Source organism: Artemia franciscana, chromosome 21 (assembly GCF_032884065.1).
Source record: "Artemia franciscana chromosome 21, ASM3288406v1, whole genome shotgun sequence".
Classification (NCBI taxonomy): domain Eukaryota; kingdom Metazoa; phylum Arthropoda; class Branchiopoda; order Anostraca; family Artemiidae; genus Artemia; species Artemia franciscana.
The window spans coordinates 13,842,940-13,859,244 of record NC_088883.1 but is presented as its reverse complement, the minus strand read 5'-3'; the positions used below and the strand labels follow the sequence as shown (position 1 = coordinate 13,859,244).

The following is a 16,305-nucleotide window of genomic DNA, read 5'->3' as shown; positions in this document are numbered from 1 at the left end:
AAAGATTATAAAACCATTTCTGAATATTTGAGTCTTGAAAAATATTTCTAGTAAAAAAAGAAATAAATGGGATATTCCTCTTTTTTTAATTAAAATAGATAGGGAGTACAAAGGAAGAAAAGCATGTGAAATCCCCAAGTCTAAACCTTTTTGTGTAGATAAATAGAGCCTAGATACGCTAGCATTTGGAAAATGGGTTCTAAAGTTCCTATAGTCGAAAATAAGAAAAATGGCTAATTGACGGTTATTGGAAACACACCCAAGTAGTGAAGTTAGGTTAATCCTAATGAAATATAACAAAACATGATGATAAAATAATACTTTAGAAACAATATTATGAAAACCTAACCTTAACTAACCCCCCCCCCCTACCCCACCCCAACCCCTAATGTGCAAATATATACCCCAAATAACACAAGTCCAATAAATTGTATCATCCGTCACTTGTTTTCATAGTTATGAAACCGGTTTTCTGAGATGTAACCGAAGCGCAATTCTTGAATGTTTCTAATAACCGACAAGTACTGAAAATGGATGTTAGAGCTTTTTTCATCTTTAAACATGTCTCTTTAAACTCTTTTTTGGAACTTGCCCCTTAAAAATAGATTCATACAGACACACTTGGATCACAGCTTAGATACCAATACAGTTATGAAAACTCCTATCTTGCCCATGAGAAGCTTTTGGTAGAGCTCTGAACTTGGCGCCTCCTCCAAGCCCGCGCTCCGACGCATAGATCGTACTACAACACCATAGGCGGGAACGCAATTTTGTTTTTTTGCATACACAGCTTATATACCAATTCCAGTTTCCAAAGGGACTCGGCAAAAGTCTATGTTAGAGGCTATTCAAAAAGAAACATTTTGAGAAAACAATTCTTACTTCAGAATATGCAGAAAAATTATAGCTAACACATTTTGCATCCAGTCGCGCTATCCTTTACCCCCCCCCCCATCCTCCTCTATGTGTAAATATACAGTCAAAATTAGATATGTCCCATGTATTCTCCCAACGTGTCTCTCTTGTTTCAACCCATGTACCCACAAATTGAATCATCTGTGACGAAGCAAGAACCGGAAAAACAAGAGCGACAGGTGGCTGAATGCATTGAAAATATATAATTTGGGCTATATATTTGCCCATTAGGGGAGTTGGGGACAAAGCATAGCGGAGGTGCATGCAAAAGGTGTTAGCTATAATTATTATGCATATTATGAAGAAAGAATTGTTTTCTTAACATGTTTCCTTCTCAATAGCCCTAATTTAGCCCTTTGCCCGAGCCTCCCCGAGATATCAAGATTTTCTCATTTTCCTTAAATTCAGTTTTCAGACTCCTCGTGACCCAAAAATAAATATAATAAACAGAATATTGCACCAAGACTACCGTTTTATTTACCAAGCTCAACAACTTTCCAAGGTAGCAAAAAGTCCCTCATTGGTTTCTTCAAAAATCTTGTGAAAACTAAGACAATCCTCCATAATTCAAGCATCTACAGAAACGGGTCAGATTTTTTTAGTGGATCTTTGCCTTTATGATACTATATGGCTCATTTTCACTTGATTTGGGAAAATTGACTCAAACTTTGCCTCCGCCCCCCCAGGATTTTGATGAAATTACGCCACTGATGATAATGTGACACATAAAAACATTAAAAAAAGTGGGTGAATATATCACAGTTCATGTTATTGACTTACCAATAAAGTGAACATATCACTCGATGCCTTTTTATGCTCTTTACGAATATAATAATCGCTTCTATCGCAAATTCAAATTTAAGCACTTTTTGAACTCTTAAAAATGACGAATTTTCAATTAAAGTATGAGTTAGGCTATCGATCGTTTTCGACAAAATAATACTACATTTTCTCAGTGCCAAAATTATTTATAATAAGGTTATGTCAAAAAGGGTTTAAATTTGAATTGTGCGAAAGAAGCGATTATTATATTTGTAGAGCAAAAAAAAGGCATCAAGTGGTATGTTAACTTTATTGGCAAGTCAATAATATGAACTGTAATATATTTACCAAAAAGTATTTGTTAAGTAGCCTATTGCACAAACCTAGGACCTAAACAATATATGGGAACTTCAAGGGGGGGGGGGGATTTGCGAACATTACGATTACCGTATTTGGAAAAGCATCAAAAAGACATCGTGTAGTATGTTCAACTTGTCCCTATACTTTAAGTTCACCCTAAAAAAAAATTTACTCTACTGTCGTTGAAGAGATACACTTGTTTTTACCATTTTTTTCTCTCAGCCCAGCAAACAGCATTATAAAACCTACCTGAGAAAGATCAGATCTACTTTGCAGCAACTCATACAAATTTTCACCCCAAACAACCGACAAAAGGCTTCCAAAAATCCAAATATACAACGTGTCTTTCATTCTAAAACAAATACAACTTCAGTATAGTTGTTCTCAACTTATTCGGCTTAAATCCAAGAACTGACTAACTTAATTAAAAAATTCTGCCCGGAGAGAATAAGCGAATTGGTAAAATATGCGCGCGCTCTTTAGCGCTCTAAATTATACGCTAGTATGCGTCGACACAGAAGTGAGCGTTACAAAATTTTGGTGAGAGAGGGGCTAAAAGAGAGCAAGCCAAAAATTTAATAATAAGGATAAGATAAAAAACAAATTATAATTTTGTCGGCGGGCACGGGCCCAAGGCCTCTCACTCCGGTTACTTGCCTTTGTCCTAGCTGTAGCGTCAATAGGTGGAGGCTATGCCCCCTCTACAATTCCTCATCCTAACGTATTTGAAAAATTTCTTTTTGGGGTATTTTCATTTAAAAATGTCTTAATATTTTTGACCAATTTACTCCCCACCCCTGTAGATTTTAAACATAAATTTTACCCAGCCCATAATTTTCCTAAATCGGAAACGATGTACCCTAGTCAAAGAAGAATCTACGGTATTAAATATGTTGATTAAAAACAAGGATTAAAAAAAAATCTGAATATAATAAGTTAAATTCGGTTGAAGCATGATTGCAATTTTTTCCTGGAGGCAGATAGACCTGCCTGACTTTATTTCTTCTTTTTATATTAAAGTGGATAGATTCCGAGCACATTCAGTCCCATGGGTAGCCTTTTTCAAAAATAGACTTAATATAATTCAAAAATATACAAAATCTTTCTTTTATATTTTTAATTCTTCCTTTCCTTTCTTTTATCCTATGGTACTTGGTCCATACCGAAGCATCCTGGATATAACTTCTTTTCTCGTTTACTCTTCCTTTTTATTTTCTAGAAATAGATTTGTTACCTTCATATTTTTCATAATATGGAGGTAGCCTTTATTACTTCCAGATTTTTAACTTCATAACATTTTGAAATTCAAAGAAAATGAGATAGGCTACATTAGGTTTATTTTATATTTTGCGTAAAAACATTCCCGACTCTTAACAAAGGCTGTACGATTTTGGTAAAACCCAAAAACCACTGCAATTTTTTCACTTTTTTGAAAACGTTTTTTATAATATATTTATGTATCTTTTATAAATTTTTTACAAACTTTTTTTAAATTTTTTATTATTACATTACTTTTTTACAAAAACGACCAATAGCCTTTCGAAAACGACCTTTCATTTTCGAAAACGACCGATAGCCTAACTCATACTTTAATTGAAAATTCGTCATTTTTAAGAGTTCAAAAAGTGCTAAAATTTGAATTTGCGATAGAAGTGATTATTATATTCGTAAAGAGCATAAAAAAAGGCATCGAGTGGTATGTTCACTTTATTGATAAGTCAATAACATGAACTGTGATATATTCACCCACTTTTTTCAGATGTTTTTATGTGTCACATTATCATCAGTGGCGTAATTTCATCAAAATCCTGGGGGGGGGGAGGCAAAGTTTGAGTCGATTTTCCCAAATCAAGTGAAAATGACAGTGAAAACTAAAAATGACTTGAAAAAATTGGCAGCTAATAGGGATGATGCAGAGTTTCATAAAGTATATTTTAATTGTTTAAATGGTCAATATCCATTAAAACTTAAGGGAAAATATATTTTTGAGTGGACTAATGAACATTTAAAGATGGGTATTACTGTTTTACGATATGATACAGAACTTGAGGACGATGAGTCAAAGACAAAGAGGGGGTGATATATCCAGTGACGGCCCAGTCCATTGAATTAGTCAAGCCCTGGGATATTATTCTGGTTCTGGGTGAGGTTTCGTAAAAGTAAATTTGGTCAGGGTAGAGGGGTGATGTCAGTTTGCGATCATGATCATTTAAGAAATCCAATTTTATCGAGGGGTAGCAACTTTCACGGAATGGCTCATAAATCATGTAAAGTGCTTGAATCAATTTAATCGTTAGACAGCAGTACTTTCTACCTGTCTATATACATAATTCCAATTATGATTTCAAGGTTATTCTACCAGCGTTGGCACGTTTGCGAAAAGGTAAAGTTGTAGATGGCGCATGGCTAGATGGCTCTTTTTCTTATAATGTCATACCAAAATTTTGTGTTTAATACTTTTGGTTAATAAAGTCAAGTCGAGTAAAAAAAAAGTAATAAGTAAATAAGGAAAATATTTGCAATATAATACATTATAATAAACTGCCAAATACGCAGTATGCGTTATGCTTTTACCGTTAGGGAAACGGGCAGCAGCCATACTCTTGTTTGTAGTGAAGAATAGATGTGTCCTGAACAGTTTTGGAAAGAGCAAATAAAATTAAACTGAATCCCCGTGAGTTTTGGAATCAAACATCGTTAATAAGTTTTTTGGTTCGAGGGGGGCCATGGAGGGAGGGCCATGGGTCAGCTTCCATGATTTTAGGAATAGGACATAGTTAATAACTTTTTGTTTAAAGGTAGGGGGCATGGAGGGTCAGGGGTGAGTTGCGAGTTGCCATATTTTTGGGATAAAATAAAGTTCGTGAATTTTTTTGAATGGGGATGAGGTTAGGCTTATCTGATCTTTGAATTAATATCAAAACCCTAACATACGAACCTTAAATTCCCCCTAGACAAAAAAATTGTTCCAGGGCTCTGGGGGTGGCGAGTCGACCCAGGAGTTTTGTTAACCGGTCTTATGAATTATTTTAACAAAATGGCTATCTAAAAAACTCGATAAGATTGATTTGGGGAAAGGAAGGCAGGAGGAATAGTTACCCTTCTGTCCCTTTTAACTTTTAAAAAGGGAACTAGAACTTTTGATTTCCAATAGAATGAGCCCCTCCACGAAATTATAGGGTCATTCCTTCCGTAAAAACCTTATATTCCCCCGGGTTCTTTGGGGATGCGTAAATCCCAGAGTTTTCATTATATGATCTTTGGTCTATTTGGATGAGATGAATATTTTTATCGGGCGCATTTGGGGAAAAGACGGTTGGTGGAGGAAGGGGCTAGTTGCCATCAGATTACTTTTGACTCTTAAAGGGAACTACAACTTTAAGTTTCTAGTCATTTGTGTCCCCTCCGACTCAAATGACCTGATTCCCTTCCGTTTGCCTCTTCCACAAAAGCTTTATATGCCTCCATGCATAATTTACAACCCTTCCCAAGGCCTTGGGGGAGGTGTTTTGACCCCTAAGGTTTTGTTATCTGATTGTTGGGCCATTTTGAAAAAGGGCCATCTCAAAATTTTGATTGAATATGTTTGGGGAAAAGAGGGTGTATGTGAGGGGGGGGGGAGGTAGATGCCCTCCGTTCACTTTTGATTCTTAAAAAGGTAACTAGAACCATCAGTTTCCAATCAAATGAGCCACCTCTGAAGTTTATACGATCACCCCTTACATAAAGACCTTATATGCCTCCGGTTCATAACTTACAACACTTGGCCACTGGCTCTGGGGGATTACGTCAAACAAGGAGTTTTTGTTATTTTATCTTTAAATTATTTTTAACAAAATGACTATCTCAAAATTTTTATCGAATGCATTTGGGGGGAAAGGGCCCCGGGTGGGGGGCTAGTAGCCCTCCAATCACTTTCGATTCCTAAAAACGGCTGTAGAAAATCTGATTTACAATCAAATGAGCCCACTCTAAAGTTTATATTACCACTCCTCCGTAAAAACTTATATACCGCGGGGGCATAACTGACAACATTTTCCCCCGGTTTCTGGGTTGGGGGCTGTGTTATCCCGAGAATTTTTGTTATATGTTTTTTGGTCAATTTTGAACAAAATTATCATATAAACAATTGGATCGAAAGTATTTGGGAAAAAGAAGGTTGGTGGGGAAGGGGGACTAGTTGCCATTGGATCCCTTTTGAACTTTGAACTAGAAAAGGGAACTAGAACTTTGAATTTATAACCATTTGAGTCCCCTCTCAAATTTATGCGACCGCCTCTGCCATAAAACCTTATATACCCCTGAGCACAAGCTGAAACCCTTAGTCCCCCTGCACCCTGGGGGGGGGGGGGTATGTTGACCCTGAAGTTTTGTTATTTGATTGTTGGACTATTTCAAAGGGAATTGCTTTCTCAAATCCATTGGACAAATTGAAGGAAAAGGGGTGTTGAGAGAGGGGGGGAGGTAGATACAGTCCGATCACTTTTGACTGTTAAAACGGTAACTCAATTTCCAATCAAATGAGCTACCTCTGATCTTTATAGGACCACCCCTTCGAAAAAAAAAAACCTTACAACCCCCTTACGTACTCGAGCTCAAGCCCATGGCATAACGTGGGCTTGAGGATAAAAGTACGAGGGGCTAGTTGACCTCCGATCTCTTTTGACTATTCAAAAGTGAACTAGAACTTTCAATTTTCAATCAAATGAACCTATTTTGAAGCTTATATGAGTAGCCCTTCCATAAAAACCATAAGTGCCCCCTGGGCATAACTTACGACGCCAACCAATGAACCCTGGGGAGGGGAGTACCAATGCCAGAGTTTTGTTGTATCGGACACATTTGGGGAAGGCCCTCCAATTGCTTTTGACTCCTAAAAAGACCACTATAACTTCCGATTTTCAATCAACCGAGCTCTTCCGAAGTTTATACGACCATCTCTTTCATAAAAAGTGGCCATGGGGAAAAAATTGGAGCCTTATGGCCTTGGGTTTGGTGGGAGAGGCTAGTTGCCATTGGATCACTTGACTCTTAAAAAGGGAGCTAGAGTCCCTTCTGAAGTTTATACGACCACGTTTTCCGTAAAAACCTTATTTGTCCTTGGGGTATAAGTTAAAACCCTTCCCTCGGGTTTCAAGTTGGGGGTGGGGTGGCGGGTATGATGACCCGGAAGTTTTGTCACCTGATCGTTGGACTATTTCAAACAAAATGGTTATCTCAAAATTTTGATCGGATGCAATTGGGGAAAAGAGGGTGGGGAGGGGTATATTCCCCCGGATCGCTTTTGATGACTCTCAAAATAATAAATGAAAATTTCCATTTCCAATCAAATGATCCAACTCTGATGTTTATACGATCATCTCTTACATAAGACCTTAGGCCTATTCCCCCCCCCCCCCAAGGCAGAACATACAACACTTCTCCCGGCCTCTGGAAAGTTGTGGTGACCCCTGAGTTTTTGTTATTTGATCTTTAAATTATTCTGTAGAACATGACTCAAAATTTTGATCACATTTATTTGAGGAAAAGGGCCCTTTGGGGGTAGTTGCCCTCCAATCATTTTTTATTCTTAAGAAGGGCACTTAATCCTGGAGTCTTTGTTATAATCTTAATATTAACATATTAATCTCAATATAAAATAAGATTGATATAATCTTTAGAACAAAACGGCAATGTAAAACATTTGATCGGACGCATTTAGGGAAAAGATAGTTTGTAGGGAGGGGGGGGGGGGCTAGTTACCGTCAGATCACTTTTGACTCTTGAAAAGGGGACTAGGATTTTCAATTTTCAATCAAATGAGCTAACTCTGAAGTTTATGCAAGCATTCCTTCAATAAGAACCCTTTATGCCCCCAGGGAATAGATTACAACGTCTGCCCCAGACCCTAGGTGGTTGTGTGTACCCCAGATTTTTTATTATCCGATGTTTGAACTATTTTTATCAAAATGGCTATCTCAAAACTCCTTATATACGAAGTGCCCTGGTCCAAAACTCCCCCCCCCCCCAAAAAAAAAAAAATAATACATTGTGCCCATATCACTCTTTGCTTAAGCAGCGCTATTGTGCTCCCTAAGACTTTGACGTCACTGTCAAATTTTGAGGATGCATTACGATAAGTTGAAAAAGCAGCTGAGCCCGACACGTGATATACAGCATCAGGGGCATGGAGGTCCACCACTGAGCTAATGCAAAAATGGGCGGTATTTCCCCACTCATCGTTTTTTATTTGCCGATAGAAAGCAGTCTTTCACAAATTATTTTGTTCTGACCTTACGCCAAAAATGTCCTTTCCTATGCTTTGTCTAATGGTATTTGGTGTAGGCTACAGCAAAATAAACAGCAGCTTTTAAAATCGAATTCCCTCGAATAAAATCTCAAAAGAAATCTTTCTTCGGTGATTTTCTCTAGCTGTGACCGTCTATTCCGCTTCTATAATTTTTTTAAGTCTTTATCGTTTGTGTAAGATCTGCAGCAAGTGTACCCGACCTCCTAGAGCAACTTCAAGGTTCTCTAGGCTCTCCTCGCTCTCTAGACACTGCACTTATATTTAAAATATCTTTCTCACCAAAGATGCTTATTGCGCCACAGTTATTTATGTTTTCAAAGCATATTGGACCGATAGTAGATTCCATGTAAAGCAAAGTCAACTTCAGAAATCCAAATAAATACGATATCCGTATCGTAATACGATATCCAAATAAATACGACAGATAAATACGATATCGGCAAATACTGTTGTATTTTATTGGGAGTAGTAGTACAATAACAAATAAAGAAAAAAGAGCTAGATTGAGGATAGATAAGTTCCTCTAGCTAAAAAAGTTCAGGCTCTACTACCATATTCGACCAAGAATCATCAGGACTAGAAGAGTAATGGACAAAGAATGATCTTCCAAATAAAATATCGTCCTAAGAGAAAAATAATTAGAGGAAAATAAAAACAGAACAGATCTTTAAAAAAGGATTATGGTAGAAGATCCTTGAATAGAAGTTGAAGAAGAAAATTCAGAAATTACAAGGAAAGATTAATGACTGTTTTTCAATTATGCTTAAAAGTCTCAAAAATGTGCCAAATTTTTTTTTATTTCTTGCTAAAATCCAATTTATGGTAAAACTGGAATTAGCTAATTGATTTCACTGCAAAGCAAACGATTCTTTTAAAGCAAGTGTTTGAACTAGATCCTTTTTTCATGAAAACTAGATAGCGCTCAATACCAAAATTTGTTGGAGTAGTAGATACCACAGCAGACCCACATTTTTCTGTATTATGTTTTCAATAGAACCAAGAAAATAAAGTAAAGTATTCGTACGCTTACCACAAGTCACCTTGGTATAAGCTTAGAACCAAGGAAATTCAAGGTCTCAGCTAAAATTTGATCAACAGGATTATAATAATACGCATACCTCTCTTTTAGGTGGCATTGTGCGAAATTGTTCAGGAGGCTAGTAAATGGATATCAGTAGTATTGGCTGGTGTAATTTCAAAGGTGAAGTACTAGTTACTGAGCTCAATTGATACTGATAGAACATCAAGCCGGTGCCACATGTCATATTTATTCGAGAGTATTTACACGTTCCTTTCTGTTTTTTTTTTACGAACCCGATAACTCCATAAAAGTTATGTTTTCCAGCAAATTTTCATGATATAAATTTTTTCACCCTTCCCCTTCGCACCTTGAGGGCAGACTTGAAAAGTATGGCAACAAAACCTGTTGCCTGATACCATTCCCGGTACTCGAACAAAATACATTTTTTTTTCAAATACGATTTCCATTTTTTTTTTCTTTTGCCTCTCAATAGTAAAGGTTTCAGTTTTTGTAGGTTCCAAGTTCTTTCTTTCCCTTTTTGGTTATCTGTGACCAAGAAAACCCTAGAAAGGACACACAAGGTTTTTCGGAGATAACCCTTCCCACTTCAAACTCTAAAGAGGCATTTCCAAATATAGTCCCGATGACATGGGAGGGACTGCTTTTACATTCATTTTCCTTATTTTTTACCCCAACAGCCCCATAGAAAAAATCTTTTTCTATGTATTATCGCATATTGAATTTTTAGCCTTTTGACCCCTCCTCCGCGCTTTCAGGGTGAATTTGACATATTTCTCTTAAGAGTAGTAACACCAATTTTAGATACGGTAATAAGCGCTTTTTTCTCTGTGGAATGGTGCAAAAATCATGTTTGTTGAAATTTGTTCAAGGTCTACGTATTTTTGTTGTATCTTCATTGTACTGATGGAGAACCTTTCCACTCTGCTACTGCGAAAATATACTTTGGGGCCCACATGTACACAAGAAGAGCCTTCGGATCTTTCACTCAAATCTTTATGTTTTCACAATTTTCTCCTCAGATTGTTTTTTTTGTATTTTCAGTATAAATCGTCTGCTTGTTCATTTTTTCAATCCCCCCCCCACCTCATCAAGTAAATTTACATGCACATTCCTAGTTAGAGCGGCCATTGACCTTAATAATTAAATGCCTTACTGCTTAACATCTTTTCTAAGATGTATTTTTTTTAGTTAGTACTTTTAGGTGATTTCTAATTAAATTCCACTCTACAAAGTAATTTCGAAGATGAACCCGGGGCACCAATCAACCCCGTTTCCTAGGTTTTGAAAAATACCTCTTTTTTGGTATTTTGATTGAAAAAATTGAAAACAACTAAATTGCCTCCCTTCCAAACTATGAAAATATACATTTTCTATCTTCTTTTAAGAAGAACTGCATTTCTTCGTCTCCCCCCACCCTTTATTTTTGTGAACTAGTGCCCTTGACGTCAACTCCTCAGAATTCCCATTAGACTATGCAAAAACCGGAGAAATAAAATATATAGACGACACATCTTTTAGAGTAAGCAGGAGAGGGTAGTTTTGACGTTTTGCTTTATTGTTTCATTACAAAATCAAATACCAAATAATCATCCTACTTATGTGATTGATTAATTTATCTAAAATTTTTATTCATCACAAAAAATAGGAATTTTGGAAATCCAGGCCGAAGGAGAAGGACATTCAAGGATTACGAGGTCCAATGGTGCTGCTTCATTCTAAGGGTGTCGGCAGAAAATTTTCCAGGGGGGCAGACCCCAAAATAGCAGTGGTGGTTTGGTGACAGTTTAGGAGGTTTAGGGCACCAAACTACGACTTTACCCTGGCCGAATGGGTTGGTGCGCTGGATTCGGGATCCCTTGTCTGAGAGGACGCGGGTTCGAATCCCAGTGTACCCAATTCTTCAGTTTGGGACGGGGGTTAGTGGCGTGACTCTGTAAGCTTAGCCAGAGTCGACCCAGCTCTAAATGGGTACCTGGAGAAATCTGGGGAAGGTAAACAGGAAGGGTGTGCGAAAGCACAGGATGGCTGGCCCCCAACCCCCATTGCACTTCCTGGCTGAAGGGCCAAGAAACGGAGATCAGCACCACCGGTACGGACTGTAAAGTCTAATGCTGTATCCTTTACCTTTTATTTTATTTTATTTTTTTATTTGATTTAAAAGTGTCAATAACTACATTTTAGGCTTCCCTGCTGCAAAAGAAGTAATGCCAAACGGTGACAGTACTGGATTCAACCCATGTTGATTCGCTTTATTTGTAATAAAATTAGGCTAAGTTTGATGATCTCTAATTGCGTATCAGCTATAATGAAGGAGGTTGAGTCATTGTTTAGGTAGGGGTTGTGCAGATTCCTACAAGAGTACATTTTAATAGACAAACTGCTTACTCTTTCTGAGGCTTAAGATAAATGTTGGAAGAGGTAGGGGGGGGGGAGTAGGAATTCAACAAATATTTCTTTATACAACTAAAACGTTAAATTCCCGTATCTAAAAGCATATAGGTGGAAAAGGCAAGGCAGGTCATCATAAGCCCCGTTAATTTCCTTGAGGTGGCAACTACTGCTAGGAACTTAGTTTTCAGCAATTTTAAATGGTAATATTTTTCTTTTTCTATTTATATGAAGTACTTCAACATATTTAAACGAATGTATGTAATGTATTTATCGATAAGAAAATCCTATTGTAGAGGTTGTGATGGCTTCAGTTATGTAGAAGATCGAAAGTCTCTCAGACTTTCCATCCATACAAATATAATACTCCTTTTCATCCAACCGAAATTCTTAAGAAGTAATAAGTAGTAATAAGGACTTTTCACTACAATTACTTTTCATCGCCAATTTGTTAAGTATATTCAAATTTTATCCAAAATTGAGATTGTGAATTTAAACGTGGACGGTACTAATCAACGTAAAATTATTGGTTTACATATTTTAAAAGCAACTAACCAGGGAGATAAAGGACTGGGATCTCAACCCATTTGAACAGAATATTCTTTATATGAAGGACTGTCTGCTCCTTAGCTCCCTACTCTTTACTGTGAAGTTTGGCTTTTTTCCAAATTTTTAAGAAAATACATAATTGAAAAAAAAAAGATTTTTCAAAGCACTAAAAACTATTGTTTAATGAACAAAGTGCTCAGAAGGGGGTAGTCCTCCTTGTATACAGAGTAATTTATATTTATTTTAAGTTTTGAACTTGCTCCTTACTTTAGTTGAAAAACTTTTTCTATTTGCACAGAAAATATTGATAGCACAGAAAAAAACTATCAATATTTCAATGATGTCTATTTGGATTTTGATGAATAACGAAACGGTTCGTGGTAACATTCTGTAAGTAAGGAGTGACCCTGCTCAATAGTAACCGGAATTCTAAGAGACCGAATTTTTATACCAATAGATATTACAAAAGAATTGGCTTATTGTGCTGATTCCAAATATATAAGTTTCATTAAGTCTAATCTTACCCATCACAAGCTACAAGCCTCAGAAAATTTGTCTGATTTTCGAGAAAAGGTGGAAAGACCCCCTAGAAGTTATAGAATTCTAATGAAAAACGCATCATCAGATTCATCAAAGAACTATCAAAGAACCCAATTGCAGAGATTTCAAGGTCTTATCTCGAAAAATGTGGAATTTTGTAATTTTTGCTACAAGAAAGATCACAGATGTGTGTTTATTTTTTTCCCCAGGTTGGTCACATCCACCCAGTGGACCTAGACCGTCGGGCGATGGTTCATTTTAGTTATAGTGCCCTTTTAAGTGACCAAAAATTTAGAGGGCAAACAGACCCACTCCAACGCTACTTTTTCCCAAAATAGTCCAATAAAAATTTTGAGATAGCTTTTGTCAGCATAGTTGAAAGGCCCAATAAATGTGTCTTTGGACCCAAAATGACCCCCTAAAGCCCCTGAAGAAAGGTTATTAAGTTATAAAATTTGCCCATTGTCTTATTTTTTATTGGGAAGTATGCATATATTTTTCAGGTGGGAGAGAAGGACGAACTTTTTACTGGGAGAATTATTACATGGAAAGGGATGTTTCCAGGGGGTAAACTTTTCAGGGGAAATTTTACACTGGGTGAATTTTTCAGAATTTCTACACGCAATTTCTTTATGTGTCTTGCTTTATCTTTACCGATTCAATTTTAGGCGTGGAGATTTTAAGGGTAATTTTCAAGGGTAAATTTTCGCCAGAACTGAATTGTCCAGAGGATATTTGTATGGGGAGTGGGATTTACCCGTGGATGTGGAGCCAGGTATCCTGACTTTATTTTTATTAAAAGCGATCAGAAATTAAACAAAAACAAAAAACGAGTCATTTCAACTGAAGGTAAGGAGTAACGTTAAAACTTGAAACGAACAGAAACTATTCCGTATATGAGGTGGATTGACCCCTTTTTAATACCTCGCTCTTTACACTAAAGTTTAAATTTTGTCCGAATTTTCTTAAAAACAACTCTTGAAACGCAATGGTCGTTTAATTAGAACAATAAGTAACTTATTTTAAAGTGCCGAAAAACTATGGCGTGAAGAGCGAAGTGTTGAGGAGGGGGCAACCCCCGTCATATCCGTAATATTTTCTTTTCGTTTTAAATTTTAATGTTGCTCCTTATTTTCAGTTGAGACAACTTGTTGTTGTTTTTTTTTCAGGAAGAGATTAACATTTTTCTAAAGGCAATGGAAAAGTATGTCAATTAAAGTAAAAGTATACAAAAAATAAAAAACTAAGAAATTACAGAAAAATACACAAAACAATAGCCTACTTACAAAAACTAATATATAAACTCCCAGCATTCAGTTCATTTGAGCAATGCTGAAGCGTTGGACGGATATTTTTTAACAATATCGACAGTTTTGAGCTTGGTTATGAAACACCAAAATATTTAATTTTAATTTAATTTGAATACCAAAAACCAATATATTTGACACTATTATGTTTCATAACTGTAAGAAATTAAATTTTTTTCAAAGTGACAACTAGATAAATACAATCACTCCTGGGGAAAAAAAAATACAAAAAACGTGTCCGTTCTGGGGGAAAATACAGAAATTCCTGGCATTCCGTTCAGTGGAACCATTTTTGATTATAGTGCCTTCATATATCAGCTCATGGGTACTCTTGCAATGCAGGCCAAAGTTGACGGCATATTTTTACCGAAATTGTCCCCTATCAAGTTGTTTTTCTTGTGTTTTCTATAATTGTACGATCTATCTCGTGTACTAATAACTGTACTAATTGCTAACATACAAATACATATTTAGGATCACCATATAAAGCGGATTCTTTGATTGAATATTATCTATAGCTAGGCTCTTTTACTTTCGTTATTGACAAGGATCGTTATTTACTTATCATTCATTACTATGAAGAATTAGAATTTTTTTTTTGTTGCTCCAACCAAATCATGTAGAGAAATGTTTGTGGAAAACTCCAAAGGGGTCACTCCGTCACAAATTAGAACTTTTATTGTCCTTATTAATGTTCAAAATCTGTTGGCAGGCAGCCAACGATGGGCCACACATTTTCTCCATGGTTTTCCCTATTCTGCTCACTTTCCTTTGGTTTCCTTATAATTACATTATAGTCCCAGGTGGCTAAGGCCTCCCACCTGCCGGTGCCAATGCTTCACTGTCCCCAGTCTAATACTTGCTCTGCCCTCCAGAAACTGGTTAAGCCAAAAGCACATAACTTATGTAACTACGTATGATAGATGTTACTAACCTAAGCGCCATCGAGAATCCATGCTGAGACCCAATATGATTATTTATGAAGCAAATAAATGCGCATATTCAGTAGATGTCTACTTATTCAGCTAGTCCTGTGACAAAACTCGTAGCATAAACACCCTAAAATATTTGCTGGTTTTATCATTTTAGGTAAGTCTTGATAATATGTGATAAGTACTTGCGCAGCCAGGCCAGGGAGCAAATGTGATCTCTTTCTTATTAAAGATGCGGTAGTGTTGCTTTTTCAATTTGTTGGTTTTGAAAGGCTTTTTTTTTACTTATTTCTCATCAACAGTTGGTTCATGTTGCTAAATAATTTGAATTTGGAAAACAAAATATGTGGAGAGGTTTAAAATAAGCATACTTTCTTATAGGCATATAGCCAAGGAGTATATGTAAGCATTAGGGAATGTGGGGTGCAGTTAAACTGGGAGTGATACGAAATTTCCTGATTTTGTTGAAGTAATAAATTTGAATTAGGCCTATAACATTTACAGTGGCGTCAATTCACTATAATTCAGAAGGGTGGGGGGGGGGAAGGCAAAATGTATTTTTCAAAGTATATGTGGGGCAAAATTGTCATTTTTGCAATGAAAATATAAGACATTTGGCAAATAAAAATGTCTTTTTTTCAAAATCTAAAGGAGCAATTAACATGTATTTGGATAATTAACGGGTGGGATGACTCACTAAAAGATGTCCCAAATTTTCTGATAGAGAATCAACAAAACGACTCGAAGATTTTGAGGCTTCTCATTATACAAGCTTGAAGATTCCAGCATGATTCTGGTTTCAAGAGCATCTTTCTTCTAAACCTATCTATAAAAACTTTTATATGGACATTCCGGACATTCACGTGTGATGCCATGTGAAAGGATAGTTCGTGACCCTAGGATCTGTTTCATTACTTAGAGGACTATATTTCAAAATTTGCCGTCAAGTGATTCCAATAGGCAAGTAAAAAGGGATATTTTCGAGGGGGAGACAATAAAAAACAAGAGCTAAGAGCTCATATGGCACTTGTGACGAGGTCGGAAGAGCCAAGAGCTCATATGGCATGAGCTCTAGCGAAATTCTAAGAATCAATAGATTGATTTAAAAGGAAAATCAGAGGCTTAATGCCGGTCGGGATTTAAAATAAGAGCTCTGAGATACGAGATCCGGTAAAATTCTAGTTAATTGGCTTCTTGCTATCTCAGAAAGGGTTTAGGTTA

At 36.5% G+C, this 16,305-nt stretch overlaps 2 protein-coding genes across 3 annotated transcripts in view; both read right to left on the bottom strand.

Moving 5' to 3' along the window:
- LOC136040558 (fasciclin-1-like) overlaps positions 1 to 2,470 on the bottom strand; it is a 98,124-nt gene extending 95,654 nt beyond the window's left edge. For both annotated transcript variants that reach the window (XM_065724773.1, XM_065724775.1), the window contains exon 1: positions 2,287 to 2,470. In XM_065724773.1, coding sequence (XP_065580845.1) covers positions 2,287 to 2,388 — 102 coding nt within the window. In that variant the 5' untranslated portion in view covers positions 2,389 to 2,470. The remainder of the gene's footprint in view (positions 1 to 2,286) is intronic.
- Positions 1 to 15,248, bottom strand: part of LOC136040691 (uncharacterized) — a 146,436-nt gene extending 131,188 nt beyond the window's left edge. Inside the window, exon 1 of the mRNA XM_065724990.1 lies at positions 15,087 to 15,248. Coding sequence (XP_065581062.1) covers positions 15,087 to 15,097 — 11 coding nt within the window. The 5' untranslated portion in view covers positions 15,098 to 15,248. The remainder of the gene's footprint in view (positions 1 to 15,086) is intronic.
- Between the last annotated feature and the right edge of the window lie 1,057 nt (positions 15,249 to 16,305).